At 42.7% G+C, this 21,285-nt stretch overlaps 3 protein-coding genes and 1 pseudogene across 7 annotated transcripts; 2 read left to right on the forward strand and 2 right to left on the reverse strand.

Annotated features, from left to right (window-relative positions):
- Positions 1 to 1,317: 1,317 nt before the first annotated feature.
- On the reverse strand, positions 1,318 to 4,792 carry LOC4339236 (NAD(P)H dehydrogenase (quinone) FQR1). Its single transcript, XM_026025819.2, has 3 exons — positions 4,668 to 4,792; positions 2,603 to 2,696; positions 1,318 to 2,042 (listed from the first exon to the last, which is right to left on the reverse strand). Exons 1-3 carry the CDS (start codon positions 4,688 to 4,690, stop codon positions 1,542 to 1,544), a joined length of 618 nt encoding a protein of 205 aa, XP_025881604.1. The 5' UTR covers positions 4,691 to 4,792; the 3' UTR covers positions 1,318 to 1,541.
- A 1,614-nt stretch (positions 4,793 to 6,406) lies between these two features.
- On the reverse strand, positions 6,407 to 7,847 carry LOC9268872 (cyclin-B1-5-like). 4 transcript variants are annotated; one of them, XR_010741721.1, is made up of 6 exons: positions 7,717 to 7,847; positions 7,431 to 7,551; positions 7,237 to 7,336; positions 6,913 to 7,135; positions 6,746 to 6,822; positions 6,407 to 6,632 (listed from the first exon to the last, which is right to left on the reverse strand). XR_010741721.1 is itself a non-coding variant. In XM_066311083.1 (5 exons), exons 1-5 carry the CDS (start codon positions 7,835 to 7,837, stop codon positions 6,803 to 6,805), a joined length of 585 nt encoding a protein of 194 aa, XP_066167180.1. In that variant the 5' UTR covers positions 7,838 to 7,847; the 3' UTR covers positions 6,407 to 6,802. The 4 variants fall into 4 exon arrangements, 2 of the variants coding, with proteins under 2 accessions (XP_066167180.1, XP_015640692.1); XR_010741720.1 differs by having other exon boundaries at positions 7,231 to 7,336; XM_066311083.1 differs by having other exon boundaries at positions 6,407 to 6,822.
- Positions 7,848 to 8,471: 624 nt separating this feature from the next.
- Positions 8,472 to 14,258, forward strand: LOC4339237 (receptor-like serine/threonine-protein kinase SD1-8). 2 transcript variants are annotated; one of them, XM_015785204.3, is made up of 7 exons: positions 8,472 to 9,768; positions 12,184 to 12,318; positions 12,442 to 12,614; positions 12,879 to 13,089; positions 13,167 to 13,404; positions 13,514 to 13,664; positions 13,788 to 14,258. In XM_015785204.3, the coding sequence occupies exons 1-7, from the start codon at positions 8,472 to 8,474 to the stop codon at positions 14,094 to 14,096; spliced, it is 2,514 nt and encodes an 837-aa protein (XP_015640690.1). In that variant the 3' UTR covers positions 14,097 to 14,258. The 2 variants fall into 2 exon arrangements, with proteins under 2 accessions (XP_015640690.1, XP_015640691.1); XM_015785205.2 differs by lacking the exons at positions 13,167 to 13,404; positions 13,514 to 13,664; positions 13,788 to 14,258 and having other exon boundaries at positions 12,771 to 12,909.
- Positions 14,259 to 20,046: 5,788 nt separating this feature from the next.
- On the forward strand, positions 20,047 to 20,758 carry LOC136356688 (uncharacterized; annotated as a pseudogene).
- Positions 20,759 to 21,285: the final 527 nt, after the last annotated feature.

The raw sequence follows: 21,285 nt of genomic DNA on the forward strand, positions 1-21,285 counted from the left end.
CCAAACCTTTTTCTGCATTTCTTTGGTGCCGGCTCGGTGTATTCCCCTGCAGAGTGATTTAGGGGGCGTAAACTTAACCTTTGACCATGCGAGCTACGGTTGAATCTGTCCTTTTTGTTGCAACAATATGTAAAATTAAATTTGACCTTGTATTTTGTTAAGTGATATGTATCACATATAATCTATCTTGTTATTTTTCTAAAAGAAAAGTTATAACCGTTTGAGTGACATGAAAATAACAGTGAGGCTGCAGAACCTCCTTTTTAATTTCCTGGCTTGTGTTACGCAGTAGCTATCAGTATAGGCGGCAACACTTTGGGCCGTAAAGCTACGGGTTGGGCATTTGGGCTCAGAAATGTTCAGGATGCAGTTAGGCCTAGATGGGCCTGTGATCACAACGCCCAAACCATCATCAAACCACCGTGAAAGAGAAAAAAAAAAAGCAGATTCCAAGAAAACTATAGGATATGTGAATATCGATTTTGCTATCCATCTCCCGTGTGATTTTTTTGCTGGCATTTGACACTTTTTTGGCCTCCATGCAGCTTGCGATGCGAGCGGCAATTTGCAAGGTCGACGTTCCATGCAGCTCGCCGGCCGGCTGGCACGTCGGCCTGTGTTACCTAGCTACCCCGCGCGCGCGTGATGATGGAGAAGCACGGTGCCAAGGTGGCCTCTGATTGAGCTGGCCGCCGGCAGTACGGCCACTCTCATCGTTGTCGTCGTCGTGAAATATATAGTTACAGCAGTATATAACTAAAATTACATTTGTAAATTCAGTTGATATAGCATGTAAGTGCACTGTAATTTTGATAAAAATAATGTGTAAGCAAATATATATTTGTTAGTTTCTTTAAAATATAAAATTACAATCATATATAACTAAAATTACATTTGTAAATTCAGTTGATATGGCATCTAAGTGCACAGTAATTTTGATAAAAATAATGTGTAAGTAAATATATATTTTTTATTTTCTTTAAAATATAAAATTACAGTCATATATAACTAAAATTACATTTGTAAATTCAGTTGATATGGCATGTAAGTGCCCTGTAATTTTGATAAAAATGATGTGTAAGTAAATATATATTTGTTATTTTCTTTAAAATATAAAATTACAGTCCTATATAACTAAAATTACATTTGTAAATTCAGTTGATAAGACACGTAAGTGCACTATAATTTTGATAAAAATAATGTGTAAGTAAATATGTATTTGTTATATTCTTTTGTAGTCCGTTGGATGTAAATTTAAGAGTAGAAAAAATCTGGGTGATTTTTTTTTTTTGTTAGAAATCACCCGACAAATGGATAGACAGTCCCGTGAATATAGATTATATGATGGTATAATATCGATGGGAGTGCACAATCAACTTAACAAGTTTATACAAGCACAGTACGTAGAATCAAACCCACAACCAAATCCAACCAAATCTTTGTGTAACGAATCGGTAAAGATTAATTCCGGCATATGAACACGGATCAAATCAGCACAGGCAGCCAATGCGAATGATCTCTGTAACAATTCTGTATATGATTCAGGCGGAGGAGGCGCCCTTGAGCTTCTTGGCGATGCCAGCGAAGTACTTGCCCTGGTGGAAGGCGTGCTCCAGCTCCGCCTCCGACGGCCACCTCGACCCGTCGCCGGCGAACGTGCCGGCGCCGTACGGGCTGCCGCCGTGCACCGCCGCCATGTCGAACATCTTGGCGCCGAACGTGTAGCCGACCGGGACGAACACCATGCCGTGGTGCGCCAGCTGCGTCACCGCCGTGAGCGGCGTCGTCTCCTGGCCGCCGCCCTGGGTGCCGGTGCTGAAGAAGACGCCCGCGGGCTTGCCGGCGAGGCTCTGCTCGCGCCACAGGCCGCCGGTGGCGTCGAAGAACGCCTTCATCTGCGCCGCCATCATGCCGAACCTCGTCGGGAACCCGAACAGGACGCCGTCGGCCTCCGCGAGCTCCTGCGGCGCGATCACCGGCGCGTCGCTCCTCGGCGGCGCGCCCATCTTGCCCAGCACCTCCTCTGAGAGGGTTTCAGGGACCTTCTCACACAGTAAGCAAGAGATGTAGATTGTGATTATTTTCTTTTTTTTTTTTTGGGTACGGATCGGAGCAAACATCAAGAAGAACATACCATCGTTACCATCTCCACAGTTTTAAAATGTATAACGTTGTTAACTTCTGGACATGATATTTAATCATTCATTTTATTAAAAAAAATTAAGTATAATTTATTTTGTTGTAACTTATTTTATTATTAAAGTTACTTTAAGCATAATTTATATTTTCACATTAGGATTTCGAAAATACCAGGTCATATTTGCAATAAATTTTTTAATAAAACGAATAATCAAATATCAAATTAAAAGTCAACAGCATCGTACATTTAAAAATATATACAGTAGCATAATAGTTCTTGGCTGATCCTTTTTTTTTTTTGAAATAAGAGGTAGTTCTTGGATGATCAATTTTTCAGGAAAAAAAATTGAATGATTCTGAATCCTGACGACCATAACAGTGATGGATTACATTGCGATATCGTCGTCAGCTGAGCATTGTTCAGTACAAAAATGAAGTTTGACACTTGAGAGTTGAAACTGACCTGCCATATTTTAACTTCCACGCCTTCGACAGATGAAGCACCTTTCTTGATCTCCTCAGCTAGTTTGGCGACATGACCATACATAGAGTAATACCTGTTGAAAATTCATTAGTTTTAGAATGCTTTTGTATTGTCACTAGAAAAGCACTAACACAAATAATCAGGGAAATAATTACAACATGGTCTAAATTGTATTAGGCAGAAATGAACAAAGGATAAAAGCTATCTCCACAGATATTCAACTACTTCAGTTGTGAACTTAGCATATGCATGTCAGCAGGTTCATCAGTGAAGTGGTAAGTGACTTTGCTGCAACCAATCAGGTGAAAACAGAATAACCAAATGTAGGCTTGCATCAGAAAAAGAATAATCATATGCATCAATAAGTAAGCTTGATAATGAGGTTAAAATTTTGCTAAATGATTTGATGTCAAGTGCTAAATGGGTGTAAAGGTGTGTTAAAATTGCCAAAGTGCTCCCCATCTTTTATTTAAAGGCTTCTAGATGGTCACTTTTCGGTAGTTGGACAATACCATTCTGCCAGCAAAATTTAGATAATATATGTTAGAATATATGTTAGACAACTGTAGGGTGGTTATCTCTCTTCTTAAGCTTAGATGTGACTTAAACGATAAAGATGTGACGTCCATTGTCAGATAAATTTGTTTGCCAATAGCAGGTTCATTGCTCAAAATACTGAACAGTCAAGATATTCTTGAGGACACTAGCAATTTGTGCTGTTCAAGAGTGACATCCTATCAACTAACATCCATGAAAAATTATCATTCTTTCAAGAATCAAGACCAACCGTATTTTTTTTCTCAAACATAAATTAGCCAAGTAAACATTTGATAAATTACCTGTTCATGCTGTCTGGATATTGATAACACATTTGTTAGTCTTATGCAACGAATTAGCTTGTTCAGAACAAACATCATTATAAGAAAAGTAAAGGTCCATGTCGTTGGTGTGACACTGGAAGCAACAATAGCTAGCAAACATGCATGTCCAATACATGACACAGTGAAGCTGTAGTGGGAAATCCACATTAACAAAAGGCACCAGTAGAAATCATAGTTTCCAGAAAGAAAGTTTAATCAACTAAAACATACTTTATTTTTTAAAACAAAAACCTACAGATTAATTTTGGCAGGATAAAATGGAAGAACTACAATTTACTGGTAAGCTGTAACTTCAGGCCGTTTTCAGTTTTCACCACAGTTTTCGCTTCATTTGCAAGTTTCATACTCTTCTCAAAATTAGAACAAATTGCTTTAAATTGTATTACTCTAAAACTTACAAGTTTTCATTGCCAAATGGCCAAATTGCTCTTTCCTTAGCAATTTAAGCAGTAAGCACCATGTGTAACCATCACTAGTCTGTCCTTAATACCCGGAGGGGACAGGGGAGTTGGTGAAGATGCCCTATATTCGTATTATTCTCTTTCCAAACGCAACTGAACATGTGACGGTAGCCTAAGCAACTGCAATTTGAACTTAAACCTACTCGTAACTGTAAACACCATGAAATTGTACAAAACTATTGCAAAACTACTTGCAAAGTTGCCGATGTAGGAAAGGTTTCAGGTAAATTGAACAGCGACACAACTAGTGCAGGATCAGCTGCCACCACTGTCTGGGTTGGCCCCATCGCAGCATCAGTTTCATCAAGAACTAAACCCACTACCTTGATTGATCCCAACTAACAATTAATCATGCAAAGGTTCTCTTTTGCGTGTCCAAATCATCCCCCACTTCTGGTCCTAGAAACAGACGCGGTGATCAAAGCTAAAAACATTTCCAGATCGCAACAAAATTAACACTGGAATAGTGGAATGGTTTCTCTGAAATGTCTGAACTGTTCTTGCCAGGTTACAAGCTACCTCATTTTCCTAAAGACCTTAACAAAAATTCAGAACCGCGTGTGACAACAAGTAATATCAAGAACTGAACTTTTTTAGGACGCAGAAACAAGAACAGGGCAGGGTGCAAATGTAACAGGAGATAAATAAAAATATATCAGTTCGAAGAACTGAAAGCGGGGTGCAAGGTGTGTGGATGCTTACACGACGTAGACCTTGACCGCCATTGGAGACGAGGTGGTGGAGCTCGAGCTCGGTCGGTCCACGGATCTTAGATCTGGGAGGAGGAAGAACACGGTGGGAGTTTGTTTACTGAGCACGAGGAGGGCAAATCGAGCAGGAGAGGACGAGAGTATTTATAGACCCGGGCTTGCATTGCAGGCTTCAACTTCGGTTTGACTTTGACCTGACAAGGCCCAAGGGTGGTAGCCAAGCTAGCTGGTTCGCCACGTGGCGCTCATCCGGGCCTCCTTGATTTTATTCTCCGGCCAAGAATCAACGGCCCAGATTTATCCAACACATCGCTGCTGCTTCTGGGCTCTCGGTTGCTTCAGAAATTCAGAATTCGGAGATAGAATAATCGAAGCGTTTGTCAGCGATGAGAATCACGTACACTGAACAAATATTCTGTACAACTGCTTTGGTAGTTGGCACTTGGCAGAAGATCTCGATTAAGATTATGAACTCTTTCTTTTCAAAAAAAAAAAAGATTATGAACTCTGATTTGCTTCCATCTCGTTGTCGCCACCAACTCTGATTGGCACTGGTGTTGCCTTGGATGCCGCCAGAAGGATTTCATCCTCTCCAAGGATGAATTAGCTGCATTTCCAGATTCCAAGTTTCCAACCACCAAGCAATAGCAACTAGTCTGTATGATAGAAAAATTTCGTCAGAAATTAATTAGGGCAATAGATGATCAGTTTATAGGTAAAGCTGAGCGTCTCCCCTCTCCCTCGCCTTCTTGCATCTGTTTAGAAGAAAATGTCGTCAGGAATTCAGTATCCTACTATCATCAGATTGGTGAATATCTCACCATTTTATTTACCTTAATGACTGTGCAACTTCAGACAACAACATTATGTTCTGAAATGTCACCTTTTGATCTGGAGATGAACTACCTGGCAACACAGATTAGACAAGATTTTTTTATCTTTTGTTTTGTGGGGAAGACAAGATTTTTATCTGCAAGGCTCTCTGCATCATTGTAGGATGGATCAGGCGTGCACACAGACCGGAAAGCTCATTTCCTTTCACCTGCGAGACAGCCAGAGCACACACATAATCCCCATTCACCAAACGTAATCTTCGTTGTAAAGCAAGCAGATTAATGATGGTGTGCTCGAGGCAACGATGAACTCGTAGTACGTGCCTCTGACGGATTGGCGCCATGCTCTGTGTACATGTTACTTGTCGAACACTTGACACTGTCTGTCTGATTGACTGACTGTCGGTTCTGAAAAAAATGACTTTAAACCGAACAAAAAATTTGGTTTCTTTCAAGCTGGGTTGTCTCACAATCATGCGTGCTAGCTCCAAGAAAATGATACGGTATGATCGATCTAGGGGGTGTTTGGGAACAAGGGACTAAAGTTTAGTCCCTCTCTCAAAACCATAAGTCTTTAAGGGAAGCACTTATATATTTATGAGATGGACTAAAGTTTAGTCCCTCCTTCCCAAACACCCCCCCTAATAGCTAGCCAGCTCGTGACATTGTCATCTCAATCCAGCTGCAACTGCATGTAGTACTGTAGTAATCATGGCTTCTACTGTACAACTTCCACAGCTCTGATGTCTGAACTTGCACTACATGCATCCATGATTCACTCGCCCATGTCAGGGCAGAGTAGAAACAAGAAAACATGTCACTGTGCAACCAGCAAGCTGAATTTCAAGCAGCAGCAGATTCTGATTTCCAATCGGTCAGAAAAAGAAGCCCAGTCCAGTAAGGAATAAGTTCATCTGAGGTCCCTTAATTTTACACCAAATCCAATTTTCGTCCTTGAACCCCAAAACCAGATACAACCGGTCCCCGAACTGTCAAAACCGGTGCAAACAAGGTCCCTCAGCGGTTTTGAAAGCGGTTTTGGCTGACGTTGCGCCTAAATGGCTGGTTTGACTAGGTTCTCCGTCCCACGTGGCATTGACGTGGCGATGATGTGGCAATTATATCTGGGAAAAATAATAAAAAACATGGGCCCACATGTCAGCCAAAAATAATAATCTAAAAATGGCGGGGCCCACATGTCAGCCAAAAATAATAATCTAAAAATGGCGGGGCCCACATGTCATCTGGTTGTCGCTGTCGAGCTTGTCGATGTCCTCGACGACTTCTTTTGGCTTCAGTAATGCCACACGCGTGCTGCCATTAATAACATCAAATTCAGATTCAGCTACAATGCGATTATGCTGAAATAAGCAGGCAAGCACAGGTGTTTGATCGATCACTCACCTTGGAACGAGCAGTAAGCACAGTTGTTAAGCGTGTTCACGACCTTCTTCCTGGAGTACTTGTGGGCTGAACCGCCGCCGCTGCCGCTGCTGCCGGCGCCCTCCGACTCCGAAGGCTTCTTGTTCTCGTTGACGCCGGCGCCGGTGCTGGCCTTGGCGGCATTCTCCAGACGGGGTACGACCTTCTTGGCCGGCTTCGGAGCTGGTTCCTTCCTGACCGGGATCTGCACGACAATTTGATAGCAAAATCAAAATTGGGGATCAAATCAAACACTCTGAATTCGCAAGAAGAACACGAGGAACGGAAGGGGTGTCTCACCCGTACCTTGTTCGCCCCAACGGCGTTCTCCTGAGCTTTCTTTAGAAGCTGGGCGCCGAAGCTCCTGGTGATGGGGCGATTGATCCCCTCCGGCAGCTGGATCTTGCTGTTGCAAGAAGAATACGAGGTTTCAGAGAGGGAAACGGGAGGAAGAACGAATCGGGAAAGGTTCGCGATGATGATGTCGTGCTGCTCCTTACCCGTCGACCACATGGGCGTTCAGGACGTTGCCGATATCACCGAGGGCTTGCCTGTTTCTCGAACCAGGTCGGCCGGCGGCGGCGGTAGCGGCCTTCTGCTTCCCCGTTGCGACAGCAGCACCTGCCCATTCGCCGGAGCAGAAAATTAGCAACAGGGGTTGCGTTTACACGGGGACAAATCGAAACAAGCAGATCAAGAAAACCGAATCAAACAGGAAGGGCAGCGTCAAAATCTCTTCTTTGATGCATGAATCGGGCAAGAAAGGCTCAGAAACTCGGCGGCGACCTCCTCCTCCTCCGGCCACCTCCGCCGCCCGCGCCCTGCCGCCGCCGCCTCTCCGCCCGCCCCTCCGCTCCTCGTGGATCCCTTCGCCCACGGCCTGCCGCAGCCGCCGCTCCGCCGGCATGCTTCGGCCGCCGTCGTCGTCGGCATGCAGCGGCGTGCTGAGGAAGAAGAGGGAGAGCCGAGTGGGGAGAGGGAGATGACATGTGGGGCCCACGTGGGCCCCACCATATTTATTTTTTGTGTAGCTTGCATGTGGGCCCCACCATTTTTATATTATTTTTTGTGTGGCTGACATGTGGACCCATGATTTTTATTGTTTTTTCGAGATATTATTGCCACGTCAATACCATGTGGGACGGAGACCTAGTCAAACCAGCCACATAGGCGCCACATCAGTCAAAACCGCCTTCAAAACCGCTAAGGGACCTCGTTTGCACCGGTTTCGACAGTTCGGAGACCGGTTGTATCTGGTTTTGGGGTTCAGAGACGAAAATCGGATTTGGTGTAAAATTAAGGGACCTCAGATGAACTTATTCCGTCCAGTAACCCACATAAAATTGCATGTAGCCCAAGCCCATGCGATGCATCCGACTCCTGCTACTTGGGCTGAGCGGGCCGTGGCCAGAAATGCGGCCCAATTTCGTTGGGACCGACAAGGCGACGCCCCGCACTGCATCGTATAACGGATTAACGGCAATATCCTCGTGCCCTCACAGCGAACGCGTCACTCGCGCGCACCGCGACGAATCGACCATATGGCCATCCATCAGCTCAGCTTCGTGCTCCTCCTCATGCTGCTCGCGCCGGCGACGTCGCGTGCCCGCGACAGCATCGCGCCGGGCGAGCCGCTCGCGGGCCACGACACGCTCGTCTCTGCCGGCGCCGGCGACGGCGGCGGCTTCGCGCTCGGGTTCTTCACCCCGCCGGGATCCAACGACACCTACGTCGGGGTGTGGTACGCGCGGGTGTCCCCCCGCACCGTCGTCTGGGTCGCCAACCGCGCCGACCCCGTCCCGGGCCCCGTCGACGGCAACGCCGGCGCCACGTTGTCCGTGTCCCGCGCCTGCGAGCTCGCCGTCGCCGACGCCAACTCCACCGTCGTGTGGTCGGTCACGCCGGCGACGACAGGGCCCTGCACGGCGAGGATACGGGACGACGGCAACCTGGTCGTCACCGACGAGCGCGGCCGGGTGGCGTGGCAGGGGTTCGACCACCCCACCGACACGCTGCTCCCCGGGATGAGGATTGGGGTGGACTTCGCCGCCGGCAACAACATGACGCTGACGGCGTGGAAGAGCCCCTCCGACCCGTCGCCGAGCTCTGTGGTCGTGGCCATGGACACCTCCGGCGATCCGGAGGTGTTCCTCTGGAACGGGCCGAACAAGGTGTGGCGCTCCGGCCCCTGGGACGGCATGCAGTTCACCGGCGTCCCGGACACCATCACCTACAAGAACTTCAGCTTCAGCTTCGTGAACAGCGCCCGGGAGGTCACCTACAGCTTCCAGGTGCCCGACGCGAGCATCATGTCGCGGCTGGTGCTGAACAGCAGCGGCGGCGGGCTGGTGCAGCGGTGGACGTGGGTGGAGGCGGCGGGGGCGTGGAACCTGTACTGGTACGCGCCCAAGGACCAGTGCGACGCCGTGTCGCCGTGCGGCGCCAACGGGGTGTGCGACACCAACAGCCTCCCCGTGTGCTCCTGCCTCCGCGGGTTCGCGCCGCGGTCGCCGGCGGCGTGGGCGCTGCGGGACGGCCGCGACGGGTGCGCGCGGGAGACGCCGCTCGGTTGCGCCAACGGCACCGACGGGTTCGCCGTGGTGCGGCACGCCAAGGCGCCCGACACGACCGCCGCGACGGTGGACTACGACGCCGGCCTCCAGCTGTGCCGGCGGAGGTGCCTGGGCAACTGCTCGTGCACGGCGTACGCCAACGCCAACCTCAGCGCGCCGCCCGGGCGCCGCGGCTGCGTCATGTGGACCGGCGAGCTGGAAGACCTTCGAGTGTACCCGGCCTTCGGCCAGGACCTCTACGTCCGCCTCGCCGCCGCCGATCTCGGTATGTTTCACTTCACCGTCTGATACAGTTGTTTTTCTGGTCCTTCCTGCAATTATTTCTCGATCCATGATTGCACACTGGTTAGTGAGTTTTTTTTTTTTGGTGATGTCATAGGACGTTTTACCTCATGAGATGTTTAAAGTTACTCCTAATACCATAGGAATAGTTACACAAATTATGACAAACTATAACAAAAACGGGTATAATCTGAATTTATTATCCGACATGTTTCAAGTTTAAAATTTTAACCCGAACACACACAGAGAGAGAGAGAGAGAGAGAGAGAGACTAGGTACACAATGCAGTATGCACTAATCACAAGTGAATTAGTCCTTTTTTCCCCACGCCATGTAGATTGAGTTTAGCTATGAATTTCCTTTTTGCCATTTAGTATCTGTAGATTACTACTAGATTGTCATGATCAAAGTAGCAAAGGAACCAAGGTAGACCGCTTTTTATTGCGGAAAAGCAGTCAGATGTATGCATTCATATGTTTCTAAGTCAGTACTAGTTCAGTCAGTGAGAGGGCACTATTTCTTCTGCTCAAGTTAGCTGTGAACTTTACTGTAGCATTCAAGTCGAACTTGCTTCACGTAACTTGTTTTTAAAAAAAATAAAGAAAAAGAAAACTACTTCATGGATAAACTGGACCTTACCTAACCTGTGCCTTTGTAGCCTGTAAGTCCCATCTCCACGAAGTAGAAAACATTCCTGTATTGTGCCTTTCAGTTTCAGATGCTCTGCCGGTCTGCCCAACCCACATACTCCTATGATCCTATCCCTCTATTTATCTGATGCTGTACTGCAATCCAATGAAAGCGAGATTAGAAAAAAAAAGGTTACCTGACAATGTATGAATAGATTCATTTCCAAGTAACCCCAGAATTATTGGGAAGACTTTTTGTGCCCGTCCAATCATTCATCCACAGTTCATAGCTGTTATAGCTGCACATGATAAACCGGTACCTTACCCGGCAACTTAGCGTGTTTCACTTCGCTTCGGCCCTGCTTCTGCATAGCTCCAGTCCTAATCTTATCTGCCTGACGGCACTGCTAAGCAAAATGGACACGACTGTTTTCTTCCCTTACCTGAGACATGAACACGTTATTTTCGTGTTGCATCAGTACAAGTCGCCATCGCTGATAAGTAAGGTCCATGTTACCATCTAGTCCAAATTTTAGCCTGCAGACAGAATCACAGAATAGAATGAGTAATACTACGTAGTTAGCAATGACTCAGGCATGCATGAATCAATATGAGTTTATTGCATGTGTTGTGTTTTTGACATGTGGTTAATGTGCATGAGCCATGAGGTCCAACCCTACGATGTTGCATCCACAAAATTCAACTGGAAGCCTGGAAGCGACCAAAAAGTTTGTTAGTTTCACATGTTAGGTGGTCAAAATGAATATGCGTTACATTGGTAAATGGGAAAACATACCAATTTGCCTTCTAATGGAGCTCAGCAGATGATGTTAGATAGCCTACCTCAATAACATGAGTAAAACTTACGGAACAGTAGCACCATATCCATATATATGTTCCATTTTCAAAGGATCATCAAGCCAAAAGCAAGTAAACAAAATCAGCGTACCCTGACTTGCTGGTGCCTGGTGCCATCACAAATTTGTGTTGTCACCTTCATGGCTAGCAACACGCGACTGAACTATCTGCAGTGAATCGATGTGCACTGCAACTCCAGGCTATTGCTGATGGGGTTAAGGTGGCACCCCCTTTCCAGCACTGCAACATGATCTAAACGCTTTAAACAAGGTAAAATCCCATGTTTCCTTCATCGTCCAGATATTTTGGTTGGACAAGAGACAAGATGGAGAAATTCCATCCTCTTTACGCTGCAATATTATTGAAGGCGTGCATGGACCCTCTGCGTTGCATGTTTGTGTTCAGAGTTTCCACGGAACAGGACCACCGATGGTACCAAGGCATCCAGTTAACACAAGTTAATGTGATATGCAATAATGCAATTCATTTGGTGCATTAGAACATTATTATTCAATCTGTGGGGAGAATGTTCAGCATGAACTAGGGAGCTCCCACGAACCATCTCCTGCAAAATATCACACATCATGTTTTACATCCAGAATTTCTTCATTAGATAGCACTACAAAAGGTAGTACTAAAATGGACCAACCTAGAAAATGGATGCCTGAGTTTACCTGATGCATTTGACCATGCTTGCAGGTAGACTTCTGAAGTGAAAATCCAATATAAATTTACGATTCTAAGGCCAATGGTTTGCAATCTTTCTGATATGTTTTCTTGGCAATACTCATTATTTGGCAACCTTCTGAGTTTATACATCATCAGAAGGAATGCTCATGTACAAAAAACTAGACAAGAAAGTTGTAGGTACAGACAATCATGCAGAACTAATAGTTGTTATTCTTGCACAGATTCAACAAGCAAGTCTAAGAAGAAGACGCACATTATAATTGCAGTAGTTGTCAGCATCTGTGCGCTGGCAATTATTTTAGCCCTTACTGGGATGTACATTTGGAGAACAAAGAAGACAAAAGCAAGGCGACAAGGTAACACCTCTGATCCTAAACATATATAGACAAAAATTACCTCTTAAATCCAAATGTAAAAAAGGGGACAAAAATCGATCTTTGTTTGCTTGTGTTTCTTAACTTTGATAAATTTTCAAATAGGACCAAGTAACTGGAGTGGTGGTTTACACAGTAGAGAGCTCCACAGTGAAGGAAATAGCCATGGGGATGACCTGGATCTGCCTCTATTTGATTTGGAGACAATAGCATCAGCCACAAATGGTTTCTCAGCAGACAACAAACTTGGAGAAGGTGGCTTTGGGCCAGTATACAAGGTATGCACAGATATCTAACTAATTCATATATCAGAAGTTGATTACCATAATCAAGGTTCATCTAAGATTTCACAAACAGTTCCTTGACTCAAACACATCATGATAGCTAATGTTAGCAACGGAAGCATCGGTAAATCAAAATTTTATGTCTTGCAGGACACAAGTAATAGTTGAAATAACCAGCAAAGATGGCATTCTAACTTTTCACATACTATGAAATGTCAGTACACACCTGATTGAAAGTACTTGACTTCAAAATTACAGGGTACACTAGAGGATGGGCAAGAAATAGCAGTTAAAACACTTTCAAAGACGTCAGTACAGGGTCTTGATGAGTTCAGGAATGAGGTTATGTTGATAGCTAAACTCCAGCATCGAAATCTTGTTCAACTTATTGGCTACAGCGTTTGTGGACAAGAAAAGATGCTTCTATACGAATTTATGGAAAACAAAAGCCTGGACTGTTTCCTGTTTGGTATGCCTTTAACCTTTGTGAGCATGAAAAATTCCATATCTATCAAGGAACAAACAGAAATCTTCCTATGTTCTCAGACAAATCCAAGAGCAAGCTACTTGACTGGCAAACAAGATACCACATAATCGAGGGGATTGCCCGAGGTTTGCTGTATCTTCACCAGGACTCAAGATATAGAATCATCCACAGAGACCTGAAGACAAGCAACATTCTTCTGGATAAGGAGATGACTCCTAAAATTTCAGACTTTGGTATGGCAAGAATGTTTGGCAGTGACGACACGGAAATAAATACAGTTAGAGTGGTTGGCACATAGTAAGGACCGAATAACAAACACGTTTTAATACACAATTTATTAATCTCCTAGTGTTGACTTTGTCATTTAATCTCCTAAAATTGACTATCTTTTCATGGTTTTCTACAGCGGCTATATGGCCCCCGAGTACGCAATGGATGGAGTATTTTCAGTGAAATCAGATGTATTCAGTTTCGGCGTCATAGTGCTAGAAATCATTTCTGGTAAAAGGAACAGGGGTGTCTACAGCTACTCCAGCCACCTAAACCTTCTAGCACGTGTAAGCATGAATCTGACTCATTTACTCTACGACAATTGATGTTGATTTGATTAATTGAAACCACAACCAAGAAAATATCTCTGAACCTTTTTTTGCCGACTAAATCCTCTAAGCTTTTACCAGGCATGGAGCTCATGGAGTGAAGGGAACAGCCTCGATCTCGTCGACAAAACACTGAACGGCTCATTCAACCAAGAGGAAGTGCTAAAATGCCTCAAAGTGGGGCTCCTATGTGTCCAGGAGAACCCGGACGACCGTCCTCTCATGTCCCAGGTGCTCCTGATGCTGGCCAGCGCCGATGCCACCTCATTGCCAGATCCCAGGAAGCCTGGGTTCGTCGCAAGAAGAGCTGCAACGGAGGACACGTCGTCGAGCAGACCAGACTGCAGCTTCGTGGACAGCATGACCATCACCATGATCGAGGGCAGGTAGGAATATAGGATCGGAGTCGGAGCGCGACATTGTACTGAAGATTACTAGAACGCCTTTGCCTTTGCATTTTACTAGGTATTCTGTGTAGAATCATATATAGTCTTGTGATTGATTAACCCTAGCACTGAGTTGCGAATTCAATCCCACCCAAATAACCAGAAATCGAGATGCTACAACCATGGTAAGGACCAAGGATGGGTAATGGGTTTAAAATGCAGAGGAAAAAAAAATCAATGGGGGAGATCACCTTGCAGGCGGCGCCGAGAGCCTTCTCCGAAACGTCACGACGCATCCCTCCCACCCTCCTCCTCCTCCATCGCCGGCTCCTCGACCACGGCGACCACCACCGACCACCTCCGCTTCCCATGCGTCCGCATCGTCGGCCCCCTCGCTGCCAAACCCAAACCCCCCACCAAAGTACCAAACCAAATTCAACCAACCGGAGCACCGTGGGGAATCACTGAACGGTGCGCCGCACACCAGGCCGCCGCCGCCGCCGACGGCGAGCGAACTAGCCGGCGGCGCGGTGGCGATACTCCGCGTCGCCGTCGCCGTCGCCGTCGCAGCCGTTAGGGACGGGCCGTGTGCCGCACTGAGGGCCCATCATGCTGCAGGCTTCAGCGTCAGCAAGGCCCATTACGCCGCACCTCCCGCACGTCGACGAGGCCCGTTTCATTCGATACCTGGAAGAGGCCCAAATTCGTAGTAGAATATGTCACGTTCCATTCTACTCCCTCCCTTTCACAATGTAAGTCGCTTTAGCATTTCTCATATTCATATAGTCTAGATTCATTAACATCTATATGAATGTGGAAAATGTTAGAATGACTTACATTATGAAACGGAGGGAATATATTTTTATAATAGAACAGATTGAGTAGTTGACATGATTATATATTTTGTTTTATATGATGTCAATGCAACGAATGGATATAAAACATATAATTATGTTTGATTGTACTAGCTCGACTAGTCAGCTGTTCAAGATATGCTAAGATAGGATGCTGGGATAATTTATTAGAAGTCCATTGGAATTTCCTCTTTGACTCAAGCATTTCTTAATCAGAGTTTCTTATGTCATCTGATCGTTCAAGCTACAACTGATAAAACATCAGAAAATGAACAAAACAGTAAAAAATAAACTTATAGGGAAAATTTTCCACATGTGTTATTAATGATTTAAAAGTTAGTGTTAAAAAAATACACTACGATATATAAGAAAAACAATAAATTCTAAAAATAAAATTTAGTTGTGGGCTTGTAGCTGATAAAACAAGAAGTAGACTACGGAGAGGATAAAGCTAGATCACTCTACTGTAAAGCCTATTGAAACAATAGAAACAAGTGACATAAATATGTGCAATCGATCCATAGAAACAAGTGACAGTAGAAAATATATCTTATGCACAGATCCTTTATGATCAGTCGATTATAGACATCTATGCTTTTTTAATAAAATGAACAAATCTCTGCTGCTCTTGATAATCTTGGTGTGATCACTTTAGGTACGAATTTTATCTTAGATGATGTTATAAATGATTTAAAGAGTATAAAGGAAAAGAGGTTAAGTGAATATGTTAGTTCTTCTGTTAATCAGGTACATACTTCAAATGTTGATAGTGAGATATTAGATGATCAGGTGGATGATAATTCTCTACTTCAACATTTGTGTGGTGAATTAATGGAGGAGGTGATGGATTTTAGTCATGTGGATGATAATTATTCTCAGACCACTTTAAATCTTTAGATACCTCTCCTAATAGTAAGAAAAAGACTAAAAGAGGAAAGAAAAAAAGAATATTTTTAAATGAAAGGGTTGTTCTGGAATTGTGATGGGTTTAAGGACCCGAAAAAACATAAGTTTATTTCTGATTTAACAAAGGAACATCACCTTGATTTTATTGCTTTGTCAGAGACTATTAAGAAAGATTTTAGTCCAGTTGTTCTTAAAAATCTGTGTGCTGGCAAAGAATTTTTGTGGCATTGCAAGCCTCCTAGAGGTAGGTCCGGTGGTTTGCTTTTGGGCATCAATTTAATTAATGTTGATATTGGTTTGATTGATGAGGGAGATTTCTACATTAAGTTTCATTTATGTAATAAAGTCGATAAGTTTAAGTGGGCTTTAGTTCTGGTGTATGGGCTAGCACAAAGTGAATTTAAGGATCAATTCCTTGCTGAATTAGTTAATATGTTGTTAACAGTGAAATTTGGTAAGCCTGGAGTAGTCATCGGCTTAGAGTCAGCATCGGCTTCGAAGTCCTTAGATTAGCCGATGAGAGTTGTCAAGTCGTCAGTTGTCGGATTCTTGCTATATTCGGTTAAGGAAATTGATATACTAAAGGAAGCTTATCCAGAAGAGACCGAGTTCAAAGAGAATGCGGCATGGCAAGTTATCTATTAATTAGGAATAGTTTGTTAGTTTCCTTTTATCTCTAGGAAGGTGTGTTCAGTATCCTATAAGGACTTTATCTTTTTCTTTTATCTTTAGGAAAGTTTCTTTCTTGTCCGACAAGGACTTGTATCAACCCATGGGTATAAATATGTACACTCGGGGTCTATGTAATATATCCTCACGATCAATACAATTCGGCGCATCGCCACCTTTTTTACTTCTACTTTTGTTTTTACGTTCCAGTGGGACTTGGCACCCGACGCGGGGCTGCATCGTCTTCGATCTCTGGCGAAGGGATAAGTCCAATGTTCCGCCGGCCTGGGTAATTGTATCGTTTACGTCGGCGTCGTTCAAGGCTGCATCAGTACATTCGACCTCTTGAATTGCTCTGGTTTGGATGATATATTTGCCTACCTATTTATCATATGTCTCTGTTAATCTAGTCTTAGCATGTCAATTTAGCTCTATCGGCTGCTTCTCGTATTAGGGTTTTTGCCGGTATCAGCTAAATCGCGTTGCAAGATTAGATATCTACCACCCTGAAAACTTAGTCAACGGCTTGATTGTCTAGATATTATATTTCTTTTCATACTTAGTGCTGCATCAGTTAAGTTTGATCTACTAAGTCGTGCTTAGAACCATAATCTCTAGCCTGCTCCTTGATTGCTAATAAGGGTATCATCGGGGTTTCAGCCGGTGAGTTATCTGGACGTTGCATCGGCTCATAAGGATTGCATATACATATAAATTGGATTTAACCGATGACAACAAAGGCTTCACAGTTTAATCTAATCTTGTGGATTTCATGACATCGGACCTCCAGCCGATGTGTGTTTTGACCTTCGGATCGATGCTTATTTATCATATCATTATTTGCTAATTGGTTTATACTGGATTATATTGTTATTTCATTACATGGTCATCAGCCGATTGCCTTTATATCATTATCTATATTGGATATATAGTCGATTGCTTAAACCCTATTGCTATCGGCTGGTATCGGCATCGGCTGTTATCGGCTATCGGCTGGAACTACTCCATCGGCTTGTCAGCCGATCGGCTGTTTTGATCTACTATTTGCATATCTTGTCAGTTGCAGGATCAAACTAACTGGCACGCCCGCATCTCATCAATCTTTGGACCTGCACAGGAGCTAAGCAGATCTCCCAGGCCGGTGTGTTCGATTTTTTCGTCAACATATGTGCAGTCATGAAACCTTACCAATTCTTATTGGTGGTGATTTTAATATTCTACGTAGCCCTGATGAAAAGAATAATGATAATTATGATGATAGATGGTCCTTCCTTTTTAATGCTATTATTGATGGGTTATGTCTCCAGGAGTTACAGATGTCTGGTTGGAAATTTACTTGGGCAAACAATTTAGTGAATCCAACATATGAGAAACTTGATAGGGTTTTAATGTCCACGGAGTGGGAACATAAATTTCCTTTATCTTCTGTGGTGGCTCTTAATAGAGATATTTCTGATCATACTCCTTTACTTTTAAATACAAACACTTCTTCTTTGAGTAATGCTCAACATAGTTTCAAGTTTGAACTTGGTTGGCTTTTATGTGATGGCTTTGTTGATATGGTAAAGGAGATATGGTCTAGTGTTGATGAAGGCAATTCTGCCATGGAGCAGTGGCAGGCAAAAATTCGTCGTTTAAGACAACATCTTAGGGGTTGGTCTAAACATACTAGTGGCTTGTACAAAAAAGAAAAAAAAGGGAGATTTTAGATAAGTTGGATTTGCTAGATAAAAAGGCAGAAACTATGCTTTTGAGTCAGGAGGAATTGGATTTTAGATGGTTTTGTAGAAATAGATTATCTACAATTCTGAGAGAAGAGGAAGTTAAATGGTATCAGAGGGCGAAATCTAAGGATATTTTAGAGGGTGATTCTAACACAAAATATTTTCATTTGGTTGCAAATGGAAAACATAGGAAGACTAGAATTTTTCAATTACATGATGGTGACCAATTAATAAATGGTGATGCGAATTTGAAATTGCATATTACCACTTATTATAAAGGTTTATTTGGGCCTCCTGATGATTCTACTCTTCAGTTTGATGAGAATAAATTTGCTGACATTCCTCAAGTTTCTCAGTTGGAGAATGAGGCTTTAACGTAGGTTTTTACTGAAAAAGAGATTAAGGAGGCGATCTTCCAAATGGAACATAACAAAGCACTGGGTCCTGATGGATTTCCTGCTGAATTTTATCAAGTTTTCTGGAATGTCATAAAATGTGACTTATTAGATCTTTTTAAAGAATTTCATAATGGTACTTTGCCTTTATACTCTCTTAATTTTGGTACGATCATTCTTTTACCTAAGTGTGTTGAGGCCATGAAAATCTAGCAATATAGGCCTATTTGCTTACTTAATGTTAGTTTTAAGATCTTTACCAAAGTTGCTACAAATAGAGTCATGACTGTTGCCCAAAAGGTAATTAGTCCTACTCAAACTGCTTTCATTCCTGGGAGAAATATTATGGAAGGTGTGGTTATTTTGCATGAAACTTTGCATGAGTTACATCGTAAAAACAAAAATGGTGTGAGTGGATTGCCTCTTTTATTCAAGGTGGTCATGTTGGTATTAAAGTTAATGATCAAACTGGTAATAATTTTCAAACGCATAAAGGTCTTAGACAAGGGGATCCTCTATCTCCAATTCTCTTTAATTTAGTTGCTGATATGCTAGCTTTACTAATTAAAAGAGCTAAAGATAATGGATCTCTTCATGGGGTGGTTCCTCACCTAGTGGATGATGGTTTGTCTATTTTGCAATATACAGATGATACCATCATTTTTCTGGAGCATGATTTACAACAAGCAAAGAATTTTTATCTTTGAGAAATTATCTAGCTTGAAAATTAATTTTCACAAAAGTGAGTTATTTTGCTTTGGTCAGGCAAAGGAGTGTTATGAGCAATATTCTAATATCTTTGGTTGTAAGTTAGGGTCTTTTCCAGTTAAATATCTCGGTATTCCAATGCATTTTAGAAAGCTTTGTAATAATGATTGGAAAGTTATCGAACAAAGAATAGAGAAAAAACTTAGCAGCTGGAAAGGAAAACATATGTCTGTTGGGGGTAGACTGGTTTTGATTAATTCTGTCCTTTCAAGTTTAGCTATGTTTATGATATCTTTATTTGAGATTCCAAAAGGGGTTCTTCAAAAGATTGATTATTATAGATCTCGTTTCTTTTGGCAAGAAGATGACCATAAGAAAAAGTATAGACTTACTAGATAGGATATTATTTGCCAACCCAAAGAACAGGGGGTTTGGGGGTTCATAATTTAGAGATTCAAAATAGATGTCTTTTGAGTAAATGGTTCTTCAAATTAATAAATGAAAATGGTGTTTGGCAAAACCTATTGAAGAGAAAGTATCTTTATAATAAGTCTATAACCCAAGTTGATAGGAAACAAGGTGACTCCCATTTTTGGTCAGGACTCATGAAAGTCAAAAACACTTTCTTAACTATGGGTTCTTGGATTGTGAATAATGGGGAACAAATAAGATTTTGGGAAGATAGATGGCTAGGAAATATGGCCTTTAGAGAAAAGCATCCATCTTTATATGCTATTGTCAGAAGGAGAAGTTCTTCTATTGCTAGTGTGATAGCTTCTGTTCCGCTCAATGTTTCTTTTACGAGAGCTTTAGTTGGTCAGAATTTAACACTTTGGCATGAATTGTGTGCATCTATTGTTCATATTCAATTGAATAATACTTCTGATTGTTTTAGATGGAACTATCATCAGAATGGCCAAATCTCAGTTAGATCAATGTACTTAGCTTTAATTAATAATGGTTACATTGACAGAAATTAAGTTAATTTGGAAACTCAAGATGTCGCTTAAGATCAAGATCTTTATGTGGTATTTGCTTAAGGGAGTTGTGTTAACCAAGGATAATTTAGCTAGACGGAATTGGAATGGTAATTTAAGATGTTGCTTTTGTACGAAAAATGAGTCTATGCAACATTTGTTCATTGATTGTCATTTTGTAAAGTTTATTTGGAGAGCAGTTCAGTTTTCTTTTGGTTTATATATTCCTACTAGCATATCTCATATTTTTGATGATTGGCTTCAGGGAGTCGTAAACAAAAAGAGCAAACTGATACTTGTTAGAGCTTCTGCCTTGTGTTGTGCTCTGTGGCTGAGTAGGAATGATAGGGTTTTTGACAAATCACCTACTGTTACTTATATACAGGTCATTTTCAAGGCAACATATTGGCTTCGTTTGTGGGCACAATTATAAAAGTGTGATGAAGATGCAGATTTCTTAATTGTTGCATGTCGTAAGCTTGAAACGACGGTTATGCAATTGTTTGCCAATCATGGATGGAGATTTACCAATAGACTGGAATAATGTTATTTTGTCTAGTTTGGTTGGTGTGTTTGCTTCTATTTGGACTTCACTCTTACAGAGTGCTAGTTTGTAATAATTGGCTGTAGCTCTTTTGAGTAAAGATCGGGATGCTATTTCATTCTATTATCTAAAAAAATAAAAGTACCGCACATGAAATAACCATATACAATCAGTTTATCTTTACTATTGTAAAAATAGCTAGAGTCATTCCCATTTTATTATCTTTTCTACCACGTGCAGCGTGTCGTAACCACCGGATTCAGTCATTTATCCTTAATCATCTCCCAACCCATCCGTAATTATATGGACAACCTATTACAACGTGCAGGCATGTTAATAGTTTTAAAAAGAGAAAAATTAACACTAGGCATATCTATATTGTTATTATGAAAAATGAATGTAGCATTGGAAAAAGG

The sequence above is a fragment of the Oryza sativa genome, chromosome 5 (genome assembly GCF_034140825.1).
Source record: "Oryza sativa Japonica Group chromosome 5, ASM3414082v1".
Classification (NCBI taxonomy): domain Eukaryota; kingdom Viridiplantae; phylum Streptophyta; class Magnoliopsida; order Poales; family Poaceae; genus Oryza; species Oryza sativa.

Excerpts from the sequence above, each read along its gene's own strand:
- LOC4339236 (XM_026025819.2), bottom strand. The coding sequence starts at position 4,690 with ATGGCGGTCAAGGTCTACGTCGT. Across the intron at positions 2,697-4,667 it reads GCGGTCAAGGTCTACGTCGT|GTATTACTCTATGTATGGTC; the intron begins GTAAGCATCCAC and ends AATTTTCAACAG. Across the intron at positions 2,043-2,602 it reads TGGAAGTTAAAATATGGCAG|GTCCCTGAAACCCTCTCAGA; the intron begins GTCAGTTTCAAC and ends CTGTGTGAGAAG.
- LOC9268872 (XM_015785206.3), bottom strand. The coding sequence starts at position 7,837 with ATGCCGGCGGAGCGGCGGCTGCGGCAGGCCGTGGGCGAAGGGATCCAC. Across the intron at positions 7,552-7,716 it reads GGTGGCCGGAGGAGGAGGAG|GTGCTGCTGTCGCAACGGGG; the intron begins GTCGCCGCCGAG and ends GCGAATGGGCAG. Across the intron at positions 7,337-7,430 it reads AACGCCCATGTGGTCGACGG|CAAGATCCAGCTGCCGGAGG; the intron begins GTAAGGAGCAGC and ends TTCTTGCAACAG.
- LOC4339237 (XM_015785204.3), top strand. The coding sequence starts at position 8,472 with ATGGCCATCCATCAGCTCAGCTTCGTGCTCCTCCTCATGCTGCTCGCG. Across the intron at positions 9,769-12,183 it reads CCTCGCCGCCGCCGATCTCG|ATTCAACAAGCAAGTCTAAG; the intron begins GTATGTTTCACT and ends ATTCTTGCACAG. Across the intron at positions 12,615-12,878 it reads GCTTTGGGCCAGTATACAAG|GGTACACTAGAGGATGGGCA; the intron begins GTATGCACAGAT and ends TCAAAATTACAG.